The sequence below is a fragment of the Pelodiscus sinensis genome, chromosome 2 (genome assembly GCF_052426305.1).
Source record: "Pelodiscus sinensis isolate ZL-2025 chromosome 2, ASM5242630v1, whole genome shotgun sequence".
NCBI lineage: Eukaryota > Metazoa > Chordata > Testudines > Trionychidae > Pelodiscus > Pelodiscus sinensis.
Window position 1 is genome coordinate 28,561,583 of NC_143053.1, and position 22,353 is coordinate 28,583,935.

The 22,353-nt window shown below is 37.4% G+C and overlaps 1 protein-coding gene across 2 annotated transcripts in view; it reads left to right on the top strand.

The window, feature by feature from the left end:
• CSMD3 (CUB and Sushi multiple domains 3) overlaps positions 1-22,353 on the top strand; it is a 1,180,750-nt gene that overhangs the window by 650,500 nt on the left and 507,897 nt on the right. For both annotated transcript variants that reach the window (XM_075920204.2, XM_075920205.2), the window contains 2 exons: positions 19,498-19,680; positions 21,320-21,646. In XM_075920204.2, coding sequence (XP_075776319.2) covers positions 19,498-19,680; positions 21,320-21,646 — 510 coding nt within the window. The remainder of the gene's footprint in view (positions 1-19,497; positions 19,681-21,319; positions 21,647-22,353) is intronic.

Below are 22,353 nucleotides of genomic sequence, written 5' to 3' on the forward strand. Positions count from 1 at the left end.
TTTATTTTGGATTCCCTTCAGTATTTGTTGTTTTATCATCCTCTTCTTATAGCTGTGTTGTAAAAAATCTCTTGCTCGCCTCCACATCAGGGAAAGCTGTTATTTGCTCTTTCTGATGGATCTGGAGCATCATGGCAGAGATGCATTACTTCCTATCTGTTTTTTGTCCCCATTACCTTTCCTATGCTTTTTAGTTAAGCCAAATCCATTTTTTGTTGCTGTGGAAGCCACTTAATGTACTTGGGAATGGAGGGATCTAGGTCTTCAGTTAGCCATGCTGTGCTGGTTTCAATGTATCACCAGCATGGGCTAAATGACTGCTCATCTGTATTGTAATTGGGCATTTCTTTGCTCCTGTCTCCTTGTCACACAGAAACTGCACTGATTATTTGTTGTGCAGCCACAGTGCCATTTATTTTTTAGTTCCCTTTACTATTACCATCACAGTTCCCAGACAAGTATTTTTGATATCTATGGATTTATTTAAATTTCAGAGAAATCACACATTATTCATTGGTTGGTCATGACAAAAATAGCAAATTTCACAGGTATGTTCACTCAACCCTTACTTCTGTATTGCTGCTGGTGGTGGTGGCAACGCCTTCTGAGCTGGGAGTCCGAACAGCAGCCACTATTCTCCAGCCTCCCAGATGTGAAGGCAATGCAGAAATAATAGAGACAATACCATGACCACCTTATGATCAGTTTACCATGCCCTTTTGGATTGGGACTCCTACTCTAAGAAACACTGTACATCAGTATACTTTTACTCTATAGTATAGTGTACTGATTTTATGCCCTTTGTGTTCCTCTCTGTACTTTTGACTCTTTAATTAGGACAAAAGGGGAACAGAAAACGCCTTTCTGTGAGGTTTGTGTGTGGCTGGGTTCAACTACAGGCAGTCCCCGGGTTACGTACAAGATAGGGACTGTAGGTTTGTTCTTAAGTTGAATTTGTATGTAAGTCGGAACTGGTACATTTTGTAGGGGAAACTCTAGCCAACCATTTCTCCAGAGCTCAGTTTTATTCTCCCACACCTCACTTCTCCCAGTCCTTTATTCTCAAGCTGAGGTTTCTGCTGAGAAAAGCCGCTCCGCGTCTCCCTGGTCTGCTGGGAAGAGGGCGCTAGCTTCGCATCTCCCTAGTCTGCTGGGGGGAAGCAGCTAGTGCGGGGTTGCCTCACCCCGTTTGTAAGTAGGGATCCGATGTAAGTCGGATCCATGTAACCCGGGGACTGCCTGTACACCATTCCTGTTTCTGTCCCTTTTTCTTTCTCTGTTGAGGAAAGCCCTCAAGTCCTGTAGCACATTCATGAAGTTAAGCACATTTAAGTGCTTTTTGAATCAGGGACATTTATTTTTGTTTTTGCTTTATTAAGTTAGGAGAAGTTGAGTTTTCCTCTATATTTTGTACAGTTTAGAAAATAATAACAGCCTGCTTCCAGCTTTCTCATGCAATGTTAGCATGTCTGTTTTCTGTTTTGGCTGCAATTAGGCTTTTGGGGGGAAATCTGCAGATCATGTAAATTGTCATAGAAATTAAGCTATGACAGTTTAAAACAGCTGAAGATATTCCCTCAGTAAGAATGATGCCAATAGCATTTTGTAAAAATTAGCTAGGGTTTTGAACAAGGGTCCTGGAACAATTTGTATACTGTGGGTGCTGACAGCCATTGAACTGTAAACCGTTTGAATAATGGAAACCACTTCAAGCCAGGAGTGCTGCAACACCTCCTGCAGCACTAGTTCCAGCACATATGGTTCCGAAGGTACTGCCCTCAGAATTTACAGCATATAATAGGGAATATTATCTTCAAAGTAGAATTTTTACAACATTCTGTACTAAGAAATTCCCTCTATAAAATTATATAAACCCTTGTTCTTTTCTATAGTATCTCTCAACTATTTGTGGACAGTTTTATTCTGCTTTTTCTCCAAAATATATTTACGTAGTCCCCAAATCCTGCAGATACAGATACTAATTCTATGTAATTACTCATACACATGGAATTCCTCAAGTGCGTTAGTGTTTGCAGGATTTTGGGACTAAGTCCCTCCCATCTTTCCACAGAATTCACATCTTCTAGTGCTCATTTTGTCACTCCTAACTTATTGATAACAGTTGTATAATGTGTCCAAAATCTATACTCCTTCTAGCTGAGCTATGGCTGTTTTATCTCTTTACTTGTCCTACAATAAAAGTGCTCTTCACTGAATAACCATTGCCTTTTTTTGTACCCTCGTCATCTTTTCTCACATCCAATTTATCCACCATTACTGCAATTTTGTCTCTCTGCTGTTGTTCTTTGATCTACATTCTCCCATTTTATACTTATATCACACTTGTTTTGCACAATTTTATTATTTCACATCTGTTTAAATCAAATCCTCATCCCCTTAAATTTATTCTGGGGTTACTGTCACAAGTCTATAGATTGCAGTTCATTGTCTAAATCTGAATAAGAAGAGTATCCTATTGTAGTGAAGGTATAGGTTATTAAAACCAACCTCATGGGATTAGTTTATTACACTCTGTTTTGGAGTAAATTGACTCAAAAGCAGAACATAGTGCTGAATAACAGACAAGAAAGAAATGTGGTATACACTATATAAATATATACATACACTGTATAAACAGAATATAATATGAATGCAGTTCATAGCAAGAAAACTCACACATATAATTGTTGTTCCCAAAACATTCAGCCTTTAGTCATTGTGTCTGGTGATCACTGATATCCATTAATTAGATTGGCACTCTCTCTGCCTCGCTCTATTACCACTTGCATATATAGGTTTTGGCTAACAAGCTACTGCAGGCACACTGGACATTGGAAGTAAACAATATGAATGCAAGTTGTTGATTTTGTCTCTCTTACTATGCTCAGTTGAAGCTCATGTGATTTTTCTGCCCTACCTGAAAACAGTTTAGAAACAAACATCGTCCAACTTACTCGCACCTAACAGCACCTCGCAGCTTTTCAGAAGGGTCCTTTCCTCAGCAGTATATCTGGCAGGATTGACTTATGCTACCCCTTCTGCTGTTGGATTTTGTTGCTGAGTATTGCCATTTGGTACTGCCCATCAATGGATGATTCACTGCATCATACTAAAATTGTTAGCTGCTGACCTGAGAAATATAGCTAGACCATTGAGCACTGTTAGCGAAATTCTGTTTTTCTCATGTCAGTGAACAAGTTGTTAAAAGCCCGCTGTAACCATAAGAAAGACTAAATAAATTATGTTTGAAAAAAGATACAGTTTTTGAACCTCTGATAAAAACACACATACAATACCACAAAATATCAATGTGCTGCTGTTTCTTCTGAAAGACAACTTTCACCTTTTTAGAAAACTCTTATTTTTCAGAACGGAAACTAGATAGATAAATCTTTTCCTTTCCTTTCCTGAAATCCTGTGTGTGTGTGTGTGTGTGTGTGTGTGTGTGTGTGTGTGTGTGTGTGTGTGTGTGTGTGTGTGTACTGTAAATACATGGACATATTTGGGACAAGATTTCAAGATGAGGTCCTCACAAATATATTTTTTCCAGTTTTGGTTGCCTGTCTTTAAAAAACTACGCTTTACTGTGTTTATGTCTGAAGTATGACCATTTTGATTTGAGGTCTTGCTGAAATAACTGTTTGTCTACTACAGTATTGCTGGGACGTATTGTCAAGATTTGTTTTGTACAAATATTTTTGTGTCAGGAAAGTGAGGAAAGATGACTCATAAAGCACATATATATATGGTTCAGAATTCAAAACTTGTGATCACTGCATTCCTCACCGCTCTCCACTTTCAAGATTCGGTCTATACAATATGTCTAATCTGTATTTGTTTTAGGAATGTTAAAAAATGATTATTTTTGTAAACCTGTATATTTATATATTTACACACAGGGGAGCAGGCAGGAGATGGTGCTCACAGGAAAGCTGGCTTCTCATGTGTACTGGCTCCCACCTGTCCCAGTTTCCCCTGTGCTTCTTCCTCTCTATCAGGCAGGCACCTGTGCTTCTTCCTCTCTATCGGAGAGCTGGCTTTTAAGACAGGGACCCCCTGGGCACCAGTTCCCACCTCTGGGAGGCAGTGGGGGAGAGTGGGGAGAGGGGAACTGGTGGCTCTGCAGGAGCTGGCATGCATGGGGAGCTGGCTTAATTGTTTGTATTTATGTGTATAATTTTGAAAAGAAATCCCATAATCCCTTTTCATTCTAGGATATGCACATTTTCCTGAGAGTCAGTAGCACATTATATGGCACAATATTAGGCTAAAAAACCTGACACAGCAGATAAGACACTTCATATTGTATAGGTAAAAAAAAGAGATTACTGAATTACATGTAATTTTTCTCTTCATTAAACCCAGTCTGTCTGCTATCAAGAAATAACATGTATGACATTTAATTTGTTCTATCTCCAGTTTTACTAATAACAAAAAGTCTTGGGTTACCTTTTATATTTCCATTCATTGTAGCCAGTGAAACTGATCAAATTTATATAACACGAAACCTAAAATTGGATATTATTATTATTTCTCTGTCTCTGTGCTAAATTCAGATGATGGAAGTCTGCAGTAAGAGCTTTATGTCTTTCTATTCTTCAGTAACCATTTGGACTTCCAGAAATGTTTTCTCGCATGAGAATCAGCAATGTCCTTTCTCTCTCTCTTTCTCCCTCTCTTTTAACATTAGCAGAAAGAATAGGACAGACAAGAAGCCTCTTTAGGGGATGAATCCAGTTCCACTCTGTCAAGAGGTATTTGTGTAGCAAGTGACCATCTCCTCTCCCTAAGGCCCAAGTATGTCACCTCCATGATATGCCTGACCTTCACCAGGACAGGAAATAAGACAACCAAGAACATTCATGAACTGATTCATGAACCTGCCCAGCACAATTAATGTGGCTGTGGACTAGCCCTTAAGTAAATCACTAATAGATATGAGATCTACAGAATGCTTCAGAGAGGATGCATATAACAAAGGGCTAGTTTTGAAAATATTAGAAATCATTTTTTTCCATTTTAACTCTTTTTTTGTTTTATTGAGAAAAAAGGAGATTAATTATACATTGGTCCCTTTGTGAGGTACACTTACCAATAATTATAGGTCTAGTCACCAACGACCAGCTATAAAAATACAAATGTATCAAGAATTTGGATACTGTTTAATAATGTATTTATGATGTGTTTTGAAAAATAAATTTTGAATAAACATTTATTTTGGTAGCTATTACATCACAATAAAATAAATCAACCTCTTAGTGGCCTAGACCATAACTTTTTCTTAAAACTAGTATAATTTAAGACTCAAATTGATGCCACATTGCTTATAGATTTCAGATACTTTGATCAAAAACCAACAGACAAAATTGAATTGAGCAGCATTGTGAATTGCAAAGATAGCTTGTACAAGTTACTGCTTGGTAACTCAGGTGCAGTCTTATCAAGATGATGAAAACTTTAAATTATGTCTTACCTGTTCTTGTATGACAAAGAGACTTGACTATTCTTGGATGTAGTCTTTCAGTTCTCTTGAAGCTCAGACTCCATGCATCATTTGCTGACTTCGAGATTTCTCTTGTTAGAATACATTAGAATTTGCATATTTGGTCCAGTGCAATAGGTCCACATGTTTTTCCATTTTACAGAACATGATGAGCAAACTAGTGAGCATTTCAAGCGACTTCAGGAATATTCTCTAGGTCTCTTGCTTCTTTTCTGGATAAGTATCCTTCATCTGCACATGAATGCTCCCATGATGCAGAAGAATTTGAAGGAGAGTGGTAATGATTGTCGCATAATATTTTGACCACTGATGAATTTCCACCTAACCTACGGCAAGATTTTGCCCTTTGGAACAAAAAAAGTGCTCAGTTTGAAAATGTTGGTATATCTCTGTGTGATGTGATATCAAAAGGATTTCTAGCTGCTTATTCCATTTGATTTTCATAGGTCATCTGGAGGTGTGGAGGAATCTTAGAAGGAAAAAAAAGATTATTTTCTTATCACAGAAGCCTTAGGTTTCAAAAGATTGTGCCAAATTTGTTTGTCATATTTATTGAGATGTTTATGCTTGAACGTGCTTCTTTTTCCTTGACATTTGAGTGTCTTATTCTGAGAAATGTGCACTCTTTATTCTCCTTATTTTGGAATAGTATTAGAGATTATTTCTATCATGTTGTAGGAGGAAATATTGATCCTTCTGGTGGGTGGTGCATATGCCCCTCTTTTGCTAAAGGAAGTGTAAGTAGATCAGTTGGAGTTCTCTGGTTATTCAGTATTCCTTCACAATAGGATGTGGTAGAGACCTAGCTACAGCCAAGGAACGTTGAATCACTCCTATCACTACTGTGCCTAAAAGGGACTAGAAGTAACTGACCCACATGCAATTTTCAAATACGGTGGCTATTCACTAGTCTCCAAAACGGAAATAACAATCTCAGATTTAAAAACAAAAACATAGCCATCATGAAAATTGATATGATAACCCATATGCAAGAAACCTTCCTCTTTAATTATTTTTATTCTATATGAAAAATTACATTTTCCACTTTTAAAAAATCCACTTCTTTCATATTATTTAACCTGTATGTCATATACTACAGATCAAGAATTCATATATTGCCCCTGCATAAGTTACATGTGGTTTACATTGGCACAGTATGCATATTTTAATAAACAATCTATGCATTACTAGGATATATAATAAGGGGTGCACAGGTCAGTTAGCCAGTGCAGATGAGACACATTCTGAAATCACAGCATTCTCAGGGCAGGTTACTCTTTCAGGTACGTTCTGCACCCAGAATTGTAAAGTGCACTTTGTTTTATTTTGTTTTCTTTGCTTATTTGATGGGTTGCTTCAAAAGCTGAAAGCGCGCTAGCAGTTACAAACATTACAGATGATAACCTTTTTGCAATATTTTTTCAAATAGTCTCCTGTATTTTGTAGGAAAAAAATGTTATAAAGGAATGTATTTCAATAGCTTTACTTTGATTTTTTTTAATTAGTTTTCATATTGATCCATGACAATACATGTAGTGTTCGTTCAAAAGAATGGTGTTTTGTAGTTTGTGGTCAAGTATGTCCCAATAGATTTGTGGGGACTATACTAAGTTGCTGTTGCTCCAGCATTTAATGAGAAAAATTACTGTGCCTATTTTCATTCCATACTCTTATAGAAAAATGACAATTACAGCTATGTTAGTATCATATTTAGTGAAATCTTACATGGAAAATAAGAAAAGAAAAGAAAAGAAAAGAAAAGAAAAGAAAAGAAAAGAAAAGAAAAGAAAAGAAAAGAAAAGAAAAGAAAAGAAAAGAAAAGAAAAGAAAAGAAAAGAAAAGAAATGCTGCTACAAATACAATGTACTCTGTATTCTCCATTAGCTTTACTTCTTATGTCAGTGGCTTACCAAAGCCTTCTTTTTATATTATTATTACATCTTCAGAGGGCTCACCTATAGTTCAACTATTTATTCAGACTTAATTTTGTAATTTGTCTACTATTATGTTTGTGTATTACAGAACCAGAGCATTTTCTTTACAGCGGAATTCAACCTCCTTCTAACTGACATATTATGATTTTATCGTCATTTAATACTACTACTACTACTACTAATAATAGATTACAAAATAACAACAACAAACCCTTTGCATTTGTTAAAGCAGCTTTAATTTGAGGACCTCAAAGTGTTTTACAAAGGTGGATTTACATTACTATTCCATTTTATATCTGGACAATTAGGTAAAGATTTGCTCAAGGTCACACACCAATTAAGTGTTGGGTCATTATTAAAGCTCAGGTCTCTGATTCCTAGACTATTGTCCTTAGCACTAAACTATTCTGCCTAATGAAAACTACACTAGTTGGATTAAAAATTGAGTTTCTAAAATAATTTGCTGGTAAATATATCATGATACAAATAGAAAATTAATTAAAATTAACATTAAAACCTACAAAATGATAGCAGTTAGATGCTCAGAAACATCTGAGGAAGAGGGTTTTGCCCATGAAAACTCATGATACTGTTTATATATTGTAGTCCTGCAACACCTTATAGGCTAACAAATATTTATATAGGACAGGAGACACTGGGGTATAGTTTTAATTTGGCCACAACTTTTATTCTTAAATACCTGGGAGTACCTGGCAGATAAAATTACAGTGTGTGTAATTCCATATTTATTGGCATATAGTCAGGGAACTGGCACCTGCACATTGTTCTTATTTCAGTCCCACTTTCCTTCTGCAGGGTTCTCAGCAACCTTGCTAATATGAGAGTTAAGAGGGGGATATAAAGTGGGGACTGACTTCTTGCTATATCCATCAGAGCATTACCTTATTCCTTTGTACCTCTAAATCATACCTTTTTTAAATTCTTTCCCGATGCATTTTATCTTATCACTATACCCATTCCATGTGGAGTATCTATACTGAATTTAAAATCAGTTACTTTAAGCAGAAAGATACATGATCTATTAAGACAAAAGAAATAAGCTGAGAGAAGCCTAAAAGTCATATGACCACTGTAAACAAATGGCTGACAGTTGCAGGGGAAAGCATGCAGTAGAAATCAGCACCTAATCAGTTTTTGTTACAGTGTTTTCAGATTAAAATCCTAAATATTGGGAAATTTTTCCACAAAGCACAAGTTTCAGATATTTTAAATTTCTATTTCATTCCTACTTCAAGTATAATGTTTCCTGGTATTTATTTAGAATCAAGCTATCTTAATAATACCTATGGAAATTATTACGTTTATTAATTTGGTATTTTTCAAATAAGAATTCTGTCTAGTACAAGAGTGTGGTTCTATGGAATAGTTCTGAACTCCCATGAGTTCAGTGTTTTAGGGGAACATTAATTACACCTTCCAAAAACAAATTCTGACTTCCTTTGCAGCACAAAGTCAAAGCTCCACTGCCCTCTCCCCAAAGATTAGTACTAGGACTGCTTGCTCTTCCCTGTCACTGTCAGGGTGTGAGAGTAAAGTGCACAGCTAATCTGCCTTCCCCTTCCCCACTGCACTCTCCAGCCAAAGTGAAGAATGCAGTAAACTGAGCACTTTTCCCTTGCTAACTAATGAAGGGGAACAGTCAGCAATGTCCCCATACAAATCTGGGGGGAGGTCCAGCCCGTCTCTCCTCCCCACCTTACCTAAACGGTGCCTTTAGGAGGCTTAGGACTAGGGCATTCCTGGATGGGGTGGGAGAGACCAGCCCACAGCCAACCCCTTTTAACTGCCTGCTTCTGAATCCTTTCTGTGTGAATCTATGACAAGCATTCCCATTCTAGGCACATCTCATTTTTCCTGGCACAACCAAACCCTTATGTTGCTTCAAATTATGGTAAAAGGAAACTGTATGCCAAATTTGGTGGTCCTAGCTCTTACCATTTAAGAGGATTCCATGAAGAAACAGACAAACTCTTTCAAATATAAAGTAGATAACTTGGTAATCATCTTCGGAAGGCTTTTCTTTTCTTTTCTTTTCTTTTCTTTTCTTTTCTTTTCTTTTCTTTTCTTTTCTTTTCTTTTCTTTTCTTTTCTTGTAAGAGTAGAAAGACTGTTGTTCCATTCCACTTCCAAAATAAATCATCTTCAATTTAATTCTAATATGAAGACAACTTCCAAGTTATTATAATATCCCATATGTTAACTCCAAATGGTTGAATCTTTTAGTTTATTTTAAGCATTGTCCTAGAAACTTAAAAACATTAGCAACACAAGTGCAAATTCTTAGTAATATTGTCTTCTAGTATAACTTCACACTTGGTACACTTAGTCATTATACTTCATGTCTAAATATATTAATATATTTGCATATACTGTAATTTGATGTACCAAAATCTCTTAAGTTTTGTTAGTAAAAGTATCTTTTCATAAATATGTGACATTATTCAACTGTTCCATAACCTTTTTTGTTACAAAAGTCTTTGTTTGAACACTTTTAGCTTAATAGAAATATTATAAAAAGTGATTTGGCCATAGATTTTTATTATTCCTCTAATGCTTAAGGTATTTTTTCCCCTTTATTTCATGAATTAGGGAATATTATGAGATTAACTATTTTTGGCTAGTTTGGCCAAATGAAGGGAACAGTGCTTTATGGCGAGACTGGGAGGGAGACATGAAAGTTACTGAAAAAGGGGCAAATTGTGGCTCACTCATCACCTGAGAAATGCAGGGTTTGAAAAGTATCGACACAGTGGGGAACCTCCTCTTTAAACAGACCAAAACTGAAGCAAGCTGCATCTTGTCTCCCTGTTTAACTGGTAAATACCAGGGCTACATCTAGACTGCAAGCCTCTTTCGAAAGAGGCTTTTTCGAAAGATACTTTCGAAAAAGCCTCTTTTGAAAAAGAGCATCTAGACTTCAAGCAGTACTTTCGAAAAAGCAAGCCACTTTTTTGAAAGAGAGCACCCAGGCAGTCTGGATGCTCTCTTTCGAAAAAGCTCTGTTTGCATTCAAGAACGCCTTCTTTTGAAAGAGCACTTTCGAAAAAAGGCGTTTTTCCTCGTGAAATGAGGAGTACCGCCGTCGAAAGAAAAGCCACATTCTTTCGATTTAATTTTGAAAGAACGCGACTAGTCTAGACGCAGGTGAAGTTTTTTCGAAAAATGCTACTTTTTTTGAAAAAGCCCTGCAGTCTAGACACAGCCCAGGTGTGCTCAACATCTGCTTTAGTCATTATGCTACCTATCCTTTTTTCCCTTACATCGTATTGGATGCATCTTCCTCATAGTGGGTTTCGGGAAGGGCTGCGTTTGTGCATGGCATGATATACGATAGGACATATTTTGCAACTTATTAGTTAAGTGTAAGGCAGATGTCCAGTTTAGGTTCTCCATAAGTGACTGGATAAATGTATTGGAAAGGACTTTTAAAAAATCATTAAAGGAATGAACGAGGGCATTGGAAGTCTCCTATGATTGGTACAGCAGGGAGCTAACACTCCATTCTTATATCCTACCTTATCCTTTCTTACAAGGTTGGTATGTTAAGGTCCTAGCAAAGGATTGTCCAGAATACTGGGATGGAAAAACAAATGGAGAGGTTGGATGCTCCTCACCCCGGGTATGGTAAGATCCCAGCAATGGAATTCCTGGAGGGACAAGAATAGAAATAGAGGGAGAGCTAGAAAAAGGCCCCTCTGGGTGATTTTGGACAAAAATACAGAGGTTATCTGCACTGAACACTGTGGTCTGCTAGGCAGCCCCAGACAAATAATAATAAAGTTGAGGCCTAATTAAAATCATGTCAAATATCTTCTGTTCTCTTTTGGCATAGCCAGACAATACATAGCTTGCTCAGAAATAATAAACATGTCCAAAACAATCTTGGAGATGTTGATTTTAGGGATACACGGGTTAGTGGTCTTACTTTGATGGGACCTTAAATCTTAAACCAGGAGGTATTGCCTGAGAGGACACAAAGGAAACAAATCATCACATCCTTTGCATATGTTTTTGTCACTTTTTAGTGGCTAAATTGAAACATCTGTTCTTATACTAAGTATATTTTGTGACCTTATAGTGTATTACATCTTATGTCTAACTTCATTAGTGTTTTAGTTTAGAAGAGGCTTTTTCAAAGTGTTTAGAAATCTAGACAAAAGGGTTTGGAGGAAGGATAGGTCACTCTTTGGGGTCTGAAATGTGAGGAGTTACTGTTTATTTCTTCCCTTTCAAAAATATGTACCTTAAAGAACATAAGATAACATTTGAACAGTTAGAAAGATCTGTTAAGGATGCAGAAAAAATGATTAAATACTGTTCACAGGTTCAGTAGTAGGTTATTTGGCAAAATATCAGACCTTTGTTAGGCTTGAATATATGATTCAGGTGTGAGTTACTTTATTGTATCGTTATCCTATAAAGAGTATCACAATTGTACATTCATGATTTAAAATTGAGGACAAAAATGGTATAGCACATGTAGCATACATTTTAATTCTGTATTAATCAATATTATCTGAGTAATACAGAATAAATTTTCCCCTTTATTAATTAGTATATTGAGTAACATAAAAAAATACCATAATATTATGGCCTCGAAAGAAAGAATCCCTTTGCTGAGGGAGATTCTTACCTGAGTTTTGTAAGTAAAAATTAAAATAGTTTTAGGGAGTGAATTAATCTTGTGATCCTCAACAACAGTAAATACAGTAGACGTTGGCTCACCAGCTCCCTTCTCTAAGTAGGAATTAGTAGATAACTGTGTCCATAGACTGATAGAATATTTGAAAATACTTAACATTGGAGACATGGTTTAATTGTCCAACTATATCAAAAGAAAGACGAGACATTTGACAAGGATTTAATCAATCCATAACTTTATTATTAGGTGTCAGTGCAGGTAACTCAATGTTCAGTCAATATCTATCTGGGACCAGCCTTCCTTCATTTTTCATCCAGGTCCCTCAGTCATCCCATTGCTGGGATCTTCCCATCTGCTCCCTTCATAGGAGAGTTAAAGCCTATAAGAATGGGTGGTTAACTCCCTGATATACTGGTCATAGGAGCCACAACCCTCTCCCATCTGTTCCATTATTTTAACAAGCACCTGCTTTTTTAAGTTCTTTACAAAACCATTTATCTAGTCACTGAATGCCTTCCCTGTGGAGTACCTGCACTGGATGTCTGCCATAACAAGGCACCAGCAATTAGTTTGGCTGCCTTCCTCTCCAAACCCCTGTTGGGTTCCCAGACATCTCCCCATGCTTGTCTTTTGTAGCAGCCAAAAACTTACCAGCACCCATGGCTGACAGATGAACCCCATCCTCCTGAAATAACTGCTGCTCCATAGGCTATGGAATGTTGAGAAATTATCCACTCCTAAGGCCTCAAAGCATTTGGCAACTTAAGGGCTTCTCACATTTGGGTTTGCCCCTTTTCAACCTCTCCACACTTCTGTTCCAAAGATATGAGTCAGCATCACCACAAGACTCCTACCGTCTCCTTTTTCCAGGTTCTGACCTTCTTACTCCCCCCGCACTGTTGTAAAGCACTGCTACCCTTTTCCTGGAAGTCCAGAGAATGCCCTCCTGCACTCAAACTGTGGTACACTCATTCCTATTTCAGATCTAGTATGTCTATTTTAAATAGATGGAAATACTAAGTTATTGATATTTTAGAAAATATCAATAGGGAACTTAATAAAACAAAGAATTATATACTTGAACAAAGGCTGTCATGCGATTAAACATAAATTAAATTAATTATGCCACTAAAATCATGATTAATTGCGTGATTAATTGTGAAATTAAACAATAATAGAATGCCATTTATTTAAATATTTTGCATATTTTCTAAATTTTAAAATATATTGGTTCCAATCACAACACAGAATACAAAGTATATAGTGCTAACTATATTTATTTTTATTACAAATATTTGCATTATAAAACCAAAAACACTATTTTTCAATTCATCTAATATAAAAACAATAGTGCAATTTCTTTATCATGAACTTGAGCATACAAATCTAGAATTATATATAAAAATGAACTGCTTTTAAAACCAAAACAAAGTAAAACTTTAGGATCTACAATCCACTCACTTTCTCACTTCTTGTACAGCCAATCATTCAAAAAAGGTTGGGTTTTTTTAAATTATTTGCAGAAGATAATGCTGCACACTTTTTGTTTATGTCACTTGAAAGTGAGATCTGGTGTTCAGATGGCAGTTTTGTAGCTGGCATTGCAAATTATTTATGTGCTAGATAGGCACGTAGATGTATGCCCATCCCTTTGGCCACAATTCCAAAGAACATGTTTCAAATCTGATGAAACTTTTTATTAAAGTGCCAATTACATTTGCTACTGAACCCTTTGAGGGAGAATTGTCTGTCTCTTGCTCTGTTTTATCTGCATTCTGCCATATATTTCAAGTTATAGCCAGCTTAGATTATGCCTGGCACACATGTTGTGTGTTTTAAGAACAATTTCACTGCAAATTTGACAATACACAAAGAGGGTATCAAAGTGAGATTTCTAAAAATAACTAAAACACAAGACCCAATGTTTAAGAATCGCAAATGTCTTCCAAACTCTGGGACAGGGCTGGCCTTACCATGAGGCGAACTGAGGCAGCTGCCTTAGGTGCCGGACTGTGGGGGATGGGAGAGGGGGAGGAAGGGTGACACTAGGACCCAGAGAGCAGAAAATTGTGTCTGCTGCTGGTGCATAAGTACTCTCTGCTCTAGAGCAGAATAGGAAGAAGGCAGAATTGAGATCTTTCAAAGTTTTGGCCCAAGCGAGGGAGCATGGGGGCATCATTTGAGCTCCCCGCCTCAGGTGCCAAAATGTTGGGGGCTGGCCCTGATCAGAAAGGACTGAAGTGTGCAGCATGTTTTCAGAAATCATAAAAGAGCAAAACTCTAATGAGGAAACTACTGAACCTGAATGACCAAAAAAGCAAATCAATCTTCTGCTGGTGGCATCTGACTCAGATGATGAATATGAGTATGCATTGATCCATACTGGTTTGGATCATTATTGAACAAAACCTATTATCATCATTGACTCATGTCTTCTAGAATAGTAATTAAAGCATAAAGAGACACATGAATGACAAATCTGGAAAATGTAAACAAACTTGTTTGTGTGAGCAGTTGACTGAACAAGGAGTAGAACTGAGTGGACTTTTACTATTTGAAGATTTACATTGTTTTGTTTTGGGTGCAATTATGCAATGCAAAAATCTGCCTTTGTAAATTGTACTTGAATGATAGAGATTGTGCTACTGTATTTGTATGAGATAAATTGCAAAATACTATTGCATTTCTTTATTATTTTTAGAATGCAAATATTTCTATATTGCAATTAAAATCAATGTATCTGAAAATGTAGAAAAATTTGAAATATTTAATATGTTTCAATCAGAATTATAGTAACAGTGGGATTAAAGTTGTGATTAACCACAATTAATTTTTTAGTTAATTTTCTGAGTTAGCTGGGATTAATCAACAGCCCTAATTAGAACTGATTTTCTGTCTACTATAACAATCATACATTTATTGTCTGCAATGCAGGAATTAATGTGATTTTACAAAGAAGTGAGTCATTGTCATTCTCTCTTTTTAGTGATACTGTAGTTTTCTGTAAGTCTGAAATTGTACCTGTGAGGTTAACAACAGGCACATAACTTCTGCTCTGTACAGGACAATGAAATAGATGAGGGTCCTAGGAGAGCGGAACAAAATGATAGTGTGGTAGATCCAAAAATACAAGAAACATAAGTTTATAATTTATCTCTTCAATGACTTCAACTAAATTAGTACCATTAACTAAATAGTCAATGTTCACACTGTGAGCATCTGAAAGGAGCTCAGTAGGTATAGAGGTTATTCATGGAGATTGTTTATTGCCAAACACACAAAAAAACCTGCATACCATTAACAAAGATTTAAAACTAATAAAGAATAATCATCTGTCTCTGATTCCTGCTAGAGATACAAAATTGCATTCAATTTCAACCTAATTTAACCACTGCTATGATGTGTGTAAAAAAAACCCCCAAAGGAATGTTTAAACACACCACACTTTAATCTTACAATAAAATAAATTATAGTACAAATTTAAAGTTTAAATATTAAAAATGAACTGGAACAGCCATATGGCATTGAAGAAATAACATTTTTTAAATGTTTTGTTATGCCGACACTTCCTGGGAACTCTCAGAATTGACCAAGCAGGTTGCTCTAACTCTTTCAGATATTGAAGTGACATCAAAGGGAGAGCAGAGGAGAATCAAGGTGAATTCGCTCACAGCAGCAACCCTGATCAAGATTTTAAAACTCAGTTATTAGATGTTGCAAACTCCATTAAAACTCTTACTATTTAGGTGAAACCTAAAGATGGACGAAGATGCCATCACAAAAGGGAAATGAATACAAGAAGATAGATGTAAACCACAGCTGAAATTATATGAGAACACTAGTTGGGCACAGTGTGAGGTTTCTGTGGATTTGGGGAAAGTAGTCAAAGGAGAATGTCAGGAACAATATGAAATTTGTCAGAATAATTTGTCAAGTGGTAAAAAATATTTTTCACACATAAAACTTGTAGTGATATAAATAGTTCGAGTTATATTACTCCTTAAATAAGCATCAAGTAATGCTTGTCACCACAGCTTGGCAAAATTCTAGTACTTCCAGGCCCATAAGGAATCTGTAGTTCGTTTGTTGTGTGGAATTATTTTATTTTCCCCATTATCATCAGCAATTGGTAAGGAGGGTGATTTTCCTGAGCTTGTTTTTATTATGACTCAGTCTTAACATGTACAGGAGTTATGTGTATGGAGAGGAACCTTCACTATTTATTGCTAATACCTGCATTTTGAATCAACCCCCCACACTTCAATATTATATGAATAGCAAGTGACCAGATCACATGGTGTTTAATTTATTTCATTTCCCCTCCCCTTCATGAAATAGAACACGGTAAATAGGGTATAAAGCAACTATTTAGGAAATACTTTGAATTATAATATGAAGTCAAAATTGCTTATGGTTTATGTTTATTATAGATACACCTGCTTTAACGGAGTGAAAGTGGGAGGGGAAGGGGAAGAGGGAATCAAGATCTTTAAAATGGGTAATTTCCAGACCCAGCTCTTAAGGATATTTATTATTATTATTTATGTGTTTCTGATAGCACCCACAATCCACTGTGCTCTGGTAAAAACTAGAAGAGTTCCTACCCTGTAATGTTTATGGTCTAAAAAGACACAGTGAGAATATAGAAGAAAATCTACAAGATAGCCTTTCCCATGCACACACACACACACACGCACACACACACACACTCCTGTAAAGATAGATGTCAATAGTTCCACTCAGTTCAATGGTAGTACTCATGCAAAATGTTAGATCCAGACATGTTTTCAGGGCAAAAACATCCAAATGATGTTAGCAATATACGTATACAGGCAGTCCCCGGGTTACGTATAAGATAGGGACTGTAGGTTTGTTCTTAAGTTAAATCTGTATGTAAGTCGGAACTGGCGTCCAGATTCAGCCGCTGCTGAAACTGATCAGTTTCAACAGCGGCTGAATCTGGATGCCAGTTCTGACTTACATACAGATTCAACTTAAGAACCCCAGGCGTCCCCAAGTCAGCTGCTGCTGAAACTGATCAGCGGCTGATTCCAGGAAGCCGGGGGCAGAGCAACTCTGCCTTGGGCTTACTGTAGTCAAATGCTGGTCAGTTTCAGCAGCAGCTGACTTGGGGACGCCTGGGGCAGAGCAGCTGGGGTGCTGCTGGGTTGCTCCAGTAGTGCCGAGGAGCGGAGCTGCGGGACCAACCCAGCAGCGCCCCAGCAGCTCTACCCCAGAAAAGCCTGGTCTGCTGGGGGGGAAGGGGCACTAGCTGCGCCCCCCCCCCTCCCAGCAGACCAGGGAGACGCGGAACAAAGCCGCAGAGGACGCCCGCAGCGGGACAGTCCAGGTGCGTCGCGGCTGTCCTGCTGCGGGCGGCCTCCGAGGCTTTGCTCCCCATCTCCCTGGTCTGCTGGTCAGACCAGGGAGATGGGGAGCAAAGCTTCGGAGGACGCCCGCAGCAGGACAGCTGCGGTGCGCCTGGGCTGTCCCGCTGCGGGTGTCTTCCATGGCTTTGCTCCGCATCTCCCTGGTCTGACCAGCAGACCAAGGAGACAGGGAGCAGCTTTTCTCGCCCCGGAGAACGCGGGCGGCGGGACCGCGGCTCATCTGGGCGTCCTGCCGCTGCCGTCCTCTGGGGCGAGAAAAGCTCCGTTCGTAACTGCGGATCCGACATAAGTCGGATCCGCGTAACTCGGGGACTGCCTGTATTATAGAAGAAATATTATTATTTTAAATAAAAGATATTTAGATTTTCCCTCAAAATTTTCTCAAACCTGGGCATAAACAGCTAGCTAGTTTCTTTAAAATGTTAGGGTAGCAGTTGATATTCAGATATTAAATAGTCAACATTATGAAAGACAGTTCTTCTATTTAGGAAAATCAAATTTTCAGTATCACATAGTTACTACACTTAAAAAACGGTCATTTGATCCAAATAATGGTTGCTGCTTTAAGTTCATATAGATGTAATGTTGCCAAGATGTGCATGGTGTAATACTTTGAGAATATGCCTATTAGAACAGTATACAATAACCATTGTTTTAATATGCATATTCCCAAAATTATTAAACCATTTACATCATGGTACAAGAATCTCCTTACCAAGATTTCTTGAGATTGGTTTTATCAGGGGGGTTTTCCCCTCCCACATGCTCCCTTGTAGAGTAGGCAGTGGTTTTGTCTCCAGTCTTACTATTTCTATGATTTGTTTCAAGAGGCCAAGGTTTGTGCATGTGCAAAGAGCATTGGGATCTCCAACCTCTGCTTCTTATCACAGGGCAGTACTACTTCAGTGGGCCTATGCAACCAAGAAATCATGATTTTACTGCTAATCATGGAATTCCCCATAGGTCCCCCTGTAAATTAGAGATTCCCAACATAGAATGTGTGTGTGTGATGCGTAGGGAGAAGAGTCATGAGAAAATGAATACCAACTCATGCTGCATTAAATGTATGCTCTATTCCCTCTAGGGGTTGAGGGAGGACTAGTACATTTCCACTGTCCATACCCTAAGCACTCCCTAGCTTTAGAGAATCCCCTTGCTCAGCACTGAGCTCCCATTGCGATCTTGGTTGGGTGCTGGAGATTGCAATTTTCACATAAGTGGGTGAACATTTACCCCTGCTCATGGGGAAGAGGTCATGCTAGAGGATATCTTCAATGCTGCTAACTTTTGGGAAATGGTCAAGGCTCATACATATTATATATCTAGAACTGCTGTTGAACCCAATCTTACACATTTATTCTTTATGCTATTAGTCCCTACTAACCTGAACTGGTTCAGTGACATCAGTGCACAAGTTGTACATAGGGAGGGTAAGTGGTCTGTTGATTAAGACACTATTGTGGGACTCCAGAGATATGGGTATAATTCCTGCCTGTGTTATATGTTTCCTGTGTGACCTTGGGCAGTTCACTTAAACTAAATACCGTGGTTCCCCAGATGTAAAATGAGATAACTGTACTCACTTTCTTTCACTCTATTTAGTCTATTTAAACAGTATTTGATGCTCTATCAGTTTGTACAATGCCTAGCACAGTAGGGCCCCAATTTATGTTGGGACTTATAGGTACTATTGCAAAACAAATTATACTGCTCTCGTGAGCAAGGGTTTCTAAGTTTGACTCCATAATGATTAAAAGTATAATAACAAAACAATTGTGAGAAAGTAAGCAGAGCGGGCTTTTCCCCCTTCTTTATTTTTGAACAATTTCATAAAATGATACTTAGGGTTATTATGAATTATTATTAATAGTAAACACTGTACTGTCATATTCATTTGTTCAAGATATATACTTTTGTTGCAGGTATGAGTGTATGGTTATGGAGCAAACATTTGATTCCTCTAAAAATAAATTTGATAGCTATTGTTATTTATTGTTATTTCAACAGAAATTGAAAAGGAAAGCTGTGGGGATCCTGGAACACCATTGTATGGTATCAGAGAAGGGGATGGATTTTCCAATCGAGATATTTTAAGGTTTGAGTGTCAGTTTGGTTTTGAACTTATTGGAGAGAAATCCATTGTGTGCCAGGAGAACAACCAGTGGTCTGCAAACATACCAATTTGTATTTGTGAGTATCAAATGCTTTTTTAATACAACATATGTTACACTTCCCTTGAATAATTACTCATGTCATTAACTGCAAAATTAGTACAATGTAATTATTTTTTTCTAGAATGGAAAATACTTTTCTTTAATGAGAGCTTCACGATATATATATCCCAAATATAGGTTAAATGACCACTAAAATATTTCCCATGTTCTTCCTGTAGTAGTTATTAAAAGGAAGTATTGTGTGCCATCATATAAAATGTTATTGGTAATATACTCTATTTTTGTAGGAGGCAGTATATTTTATGTGTAAAACATTTTATAGTAACTATTATAAGTTAATTTATTTCATAAAGTTAGCATTTGCTGAATGTGCAGTCAAAGACATTTAAATTATTGACAGATGTTTTCCATGCATTATTCATGAATATATTTTAGAACCTGAATGATCATAAAGATGTACATCTCAGTTGTCTATCACTAATATTATGCAGAATAAACTTAATCAATGATATATATTTGTATCTCTTAACATTTACATAAAATATTATGGGCCAACTATATTCAGAGCATCATAACTCACTTTCATCATTGTAAGTTAATTTAATATTGCTTAAATGACATGGTTAAATGTGAAATATTGTCTTGATAGCAGCAAAATAAACCTACTGTTTCTTTGTGGTTATTTTAATTTTTCTGCTTATGTGTGAGCTACAAATGAGAATGGCAAAATTGAACTTCTGACTCTTATCCTCAGTGACAGGTTTGTTCATCTAAACATCTCCCTAAAGCAGAAAATAAGTAGTGCCAAAAGATTAAGTTCTGTTGAACACGGATAAATCATGGGGACTGCTGGGTTTTTTAGAATCCTTGTTACTGTTTTATGTTGCCTGGGGTGTTGTTTCAGTAGGTAGCCTTTGAAAACAAACACAGAGGCTGTGTCTACACTGGCCACATAACCCGTAATAGCTATGGAAATGAGAGAAGTCAGAATAGGGAAATACGTGGGGGATTTAAATATCCCCCGCGGGATTTAAATAAACATGGCTGCTGCTTTTTTCTGGCTTGGGGAAAAGCCGGAAAAGAGCGTCCAGACTGGCGCGATCCTCCGGAATAAAGCCCTATTCCGGAGGATCTCTTATTCCTACTTGCAAGTAGGAATAAGAGATCCTCCAAAATTGGGCTTTATTCCGGAGGATTGCGCCAGTCTGGACGCTCTTTTCCGCAAGTAGGAATAAGAGATCCTCCGTAATATGTCTTTATTCCAGAGGATCGCGCCAGTCTGGACGCTCTTTTCCGGCTTTTCCCCAAGCCAGAAAAAAGCAGCAGCCATGTTTATTTAAATCCCGCGGGGGATATTTAAATCCCCCACGCATTTCCCTATTCTGACTTATCTCATTTCCATAGCTATTACGGGTTATGTGGCCAGTGTAGACATAGCCAGACTGAAGATGATATCCAACCCTCCCTCAAAAAAAAAACCCAAATGCATAAGTTCTTTTTTGTTTTTTGGTATTTTGCTGGCCCCAAAGATATTGGCTTTTTTAGTTGAGATAATAAGCACATCTTAAAGACATTTAGGGAAGAGATGATATGAGACAAATTCTTTTGAAAATAGGTTTCTTTCCATTCTCTCATTTCTTTCTCTTTTTCCATAGTTCCTTGCCTTTCTAATTTCACTGCACCGATGGGAACTGTTCTTTCACCTGATTATCCAGAGGGATATGGAAATAATTTAAACTGCATCTGGACAATAATCTCAGATCCAGGGAGCCGAATCCATCTTTCTTTTAATGATTTTGACTTGGAATCTCAATTTGACTTCTTGGCAATTAAAGATGGAGACTCTCCAGATTCTCCAATACTTGGTACTTTCACTGGTGCTGAGGTTCCTTCGCACCTTACCAGTAACAGCCATATTCTGCGCCTGGAATTTCAAGCTGACCATTCAATGTCGGGGCGTGGATTTAACATCACTTATAACAGTGAGTAGTTTCCAGTGTGGAATTGTAATGTGCATACAACCAAATGTGTGTTTTATCCTGTTCCTGACTACTTTGCTAATATCCTGTCTCCTCTCTCGTGTTTTGTTTTAGAATATTTCTAGACTGTCATCATTGTGATTGGAGTTTGAGTAAACATAATGGGGGTAGCTGAAAAATAAAGTTATCTCCAGTTGTGGAGTAGTGAAACTGGCTAACTCAGGCTTCAGCATAGGTTCTGAATTGGCTTGTACAGCCCAGACATGCTGAAACTCAGAGAGCTACATAATCCCAGACACAGTACTCAAGCTAAATGAGGTCTGGTAAATCTGCTCAGAAATTAGAATGAGGTCAGGTAAATCTGCTCAATCTGCAGTCATAGCCTGTGACTGTAATCTAGAAATACCTTTAGCCAGTCAGTCTGTCAGCTATTAAGTAGTAGCAGGCAAGGGACAGCTGAGACTATACAGTCTTCTGTGCAAAAATGCTTTTTATGTTATTATTCTTCATCCACATCATGTCTTATCATGAATGTAGAATGTGATCTCTGCCATAATGATACTGTCTTTTTATTCATTCATACAGCTTCTACTACAACAATGTCTTGATCTTTGAGGAGCTCCCACCGGCTACACTAATACACATAATGGCTATGTCTAGACTGAACAGTTTTTCCAGAAAATCAGCCGCTTTTCCAGAAGAACTTGCCA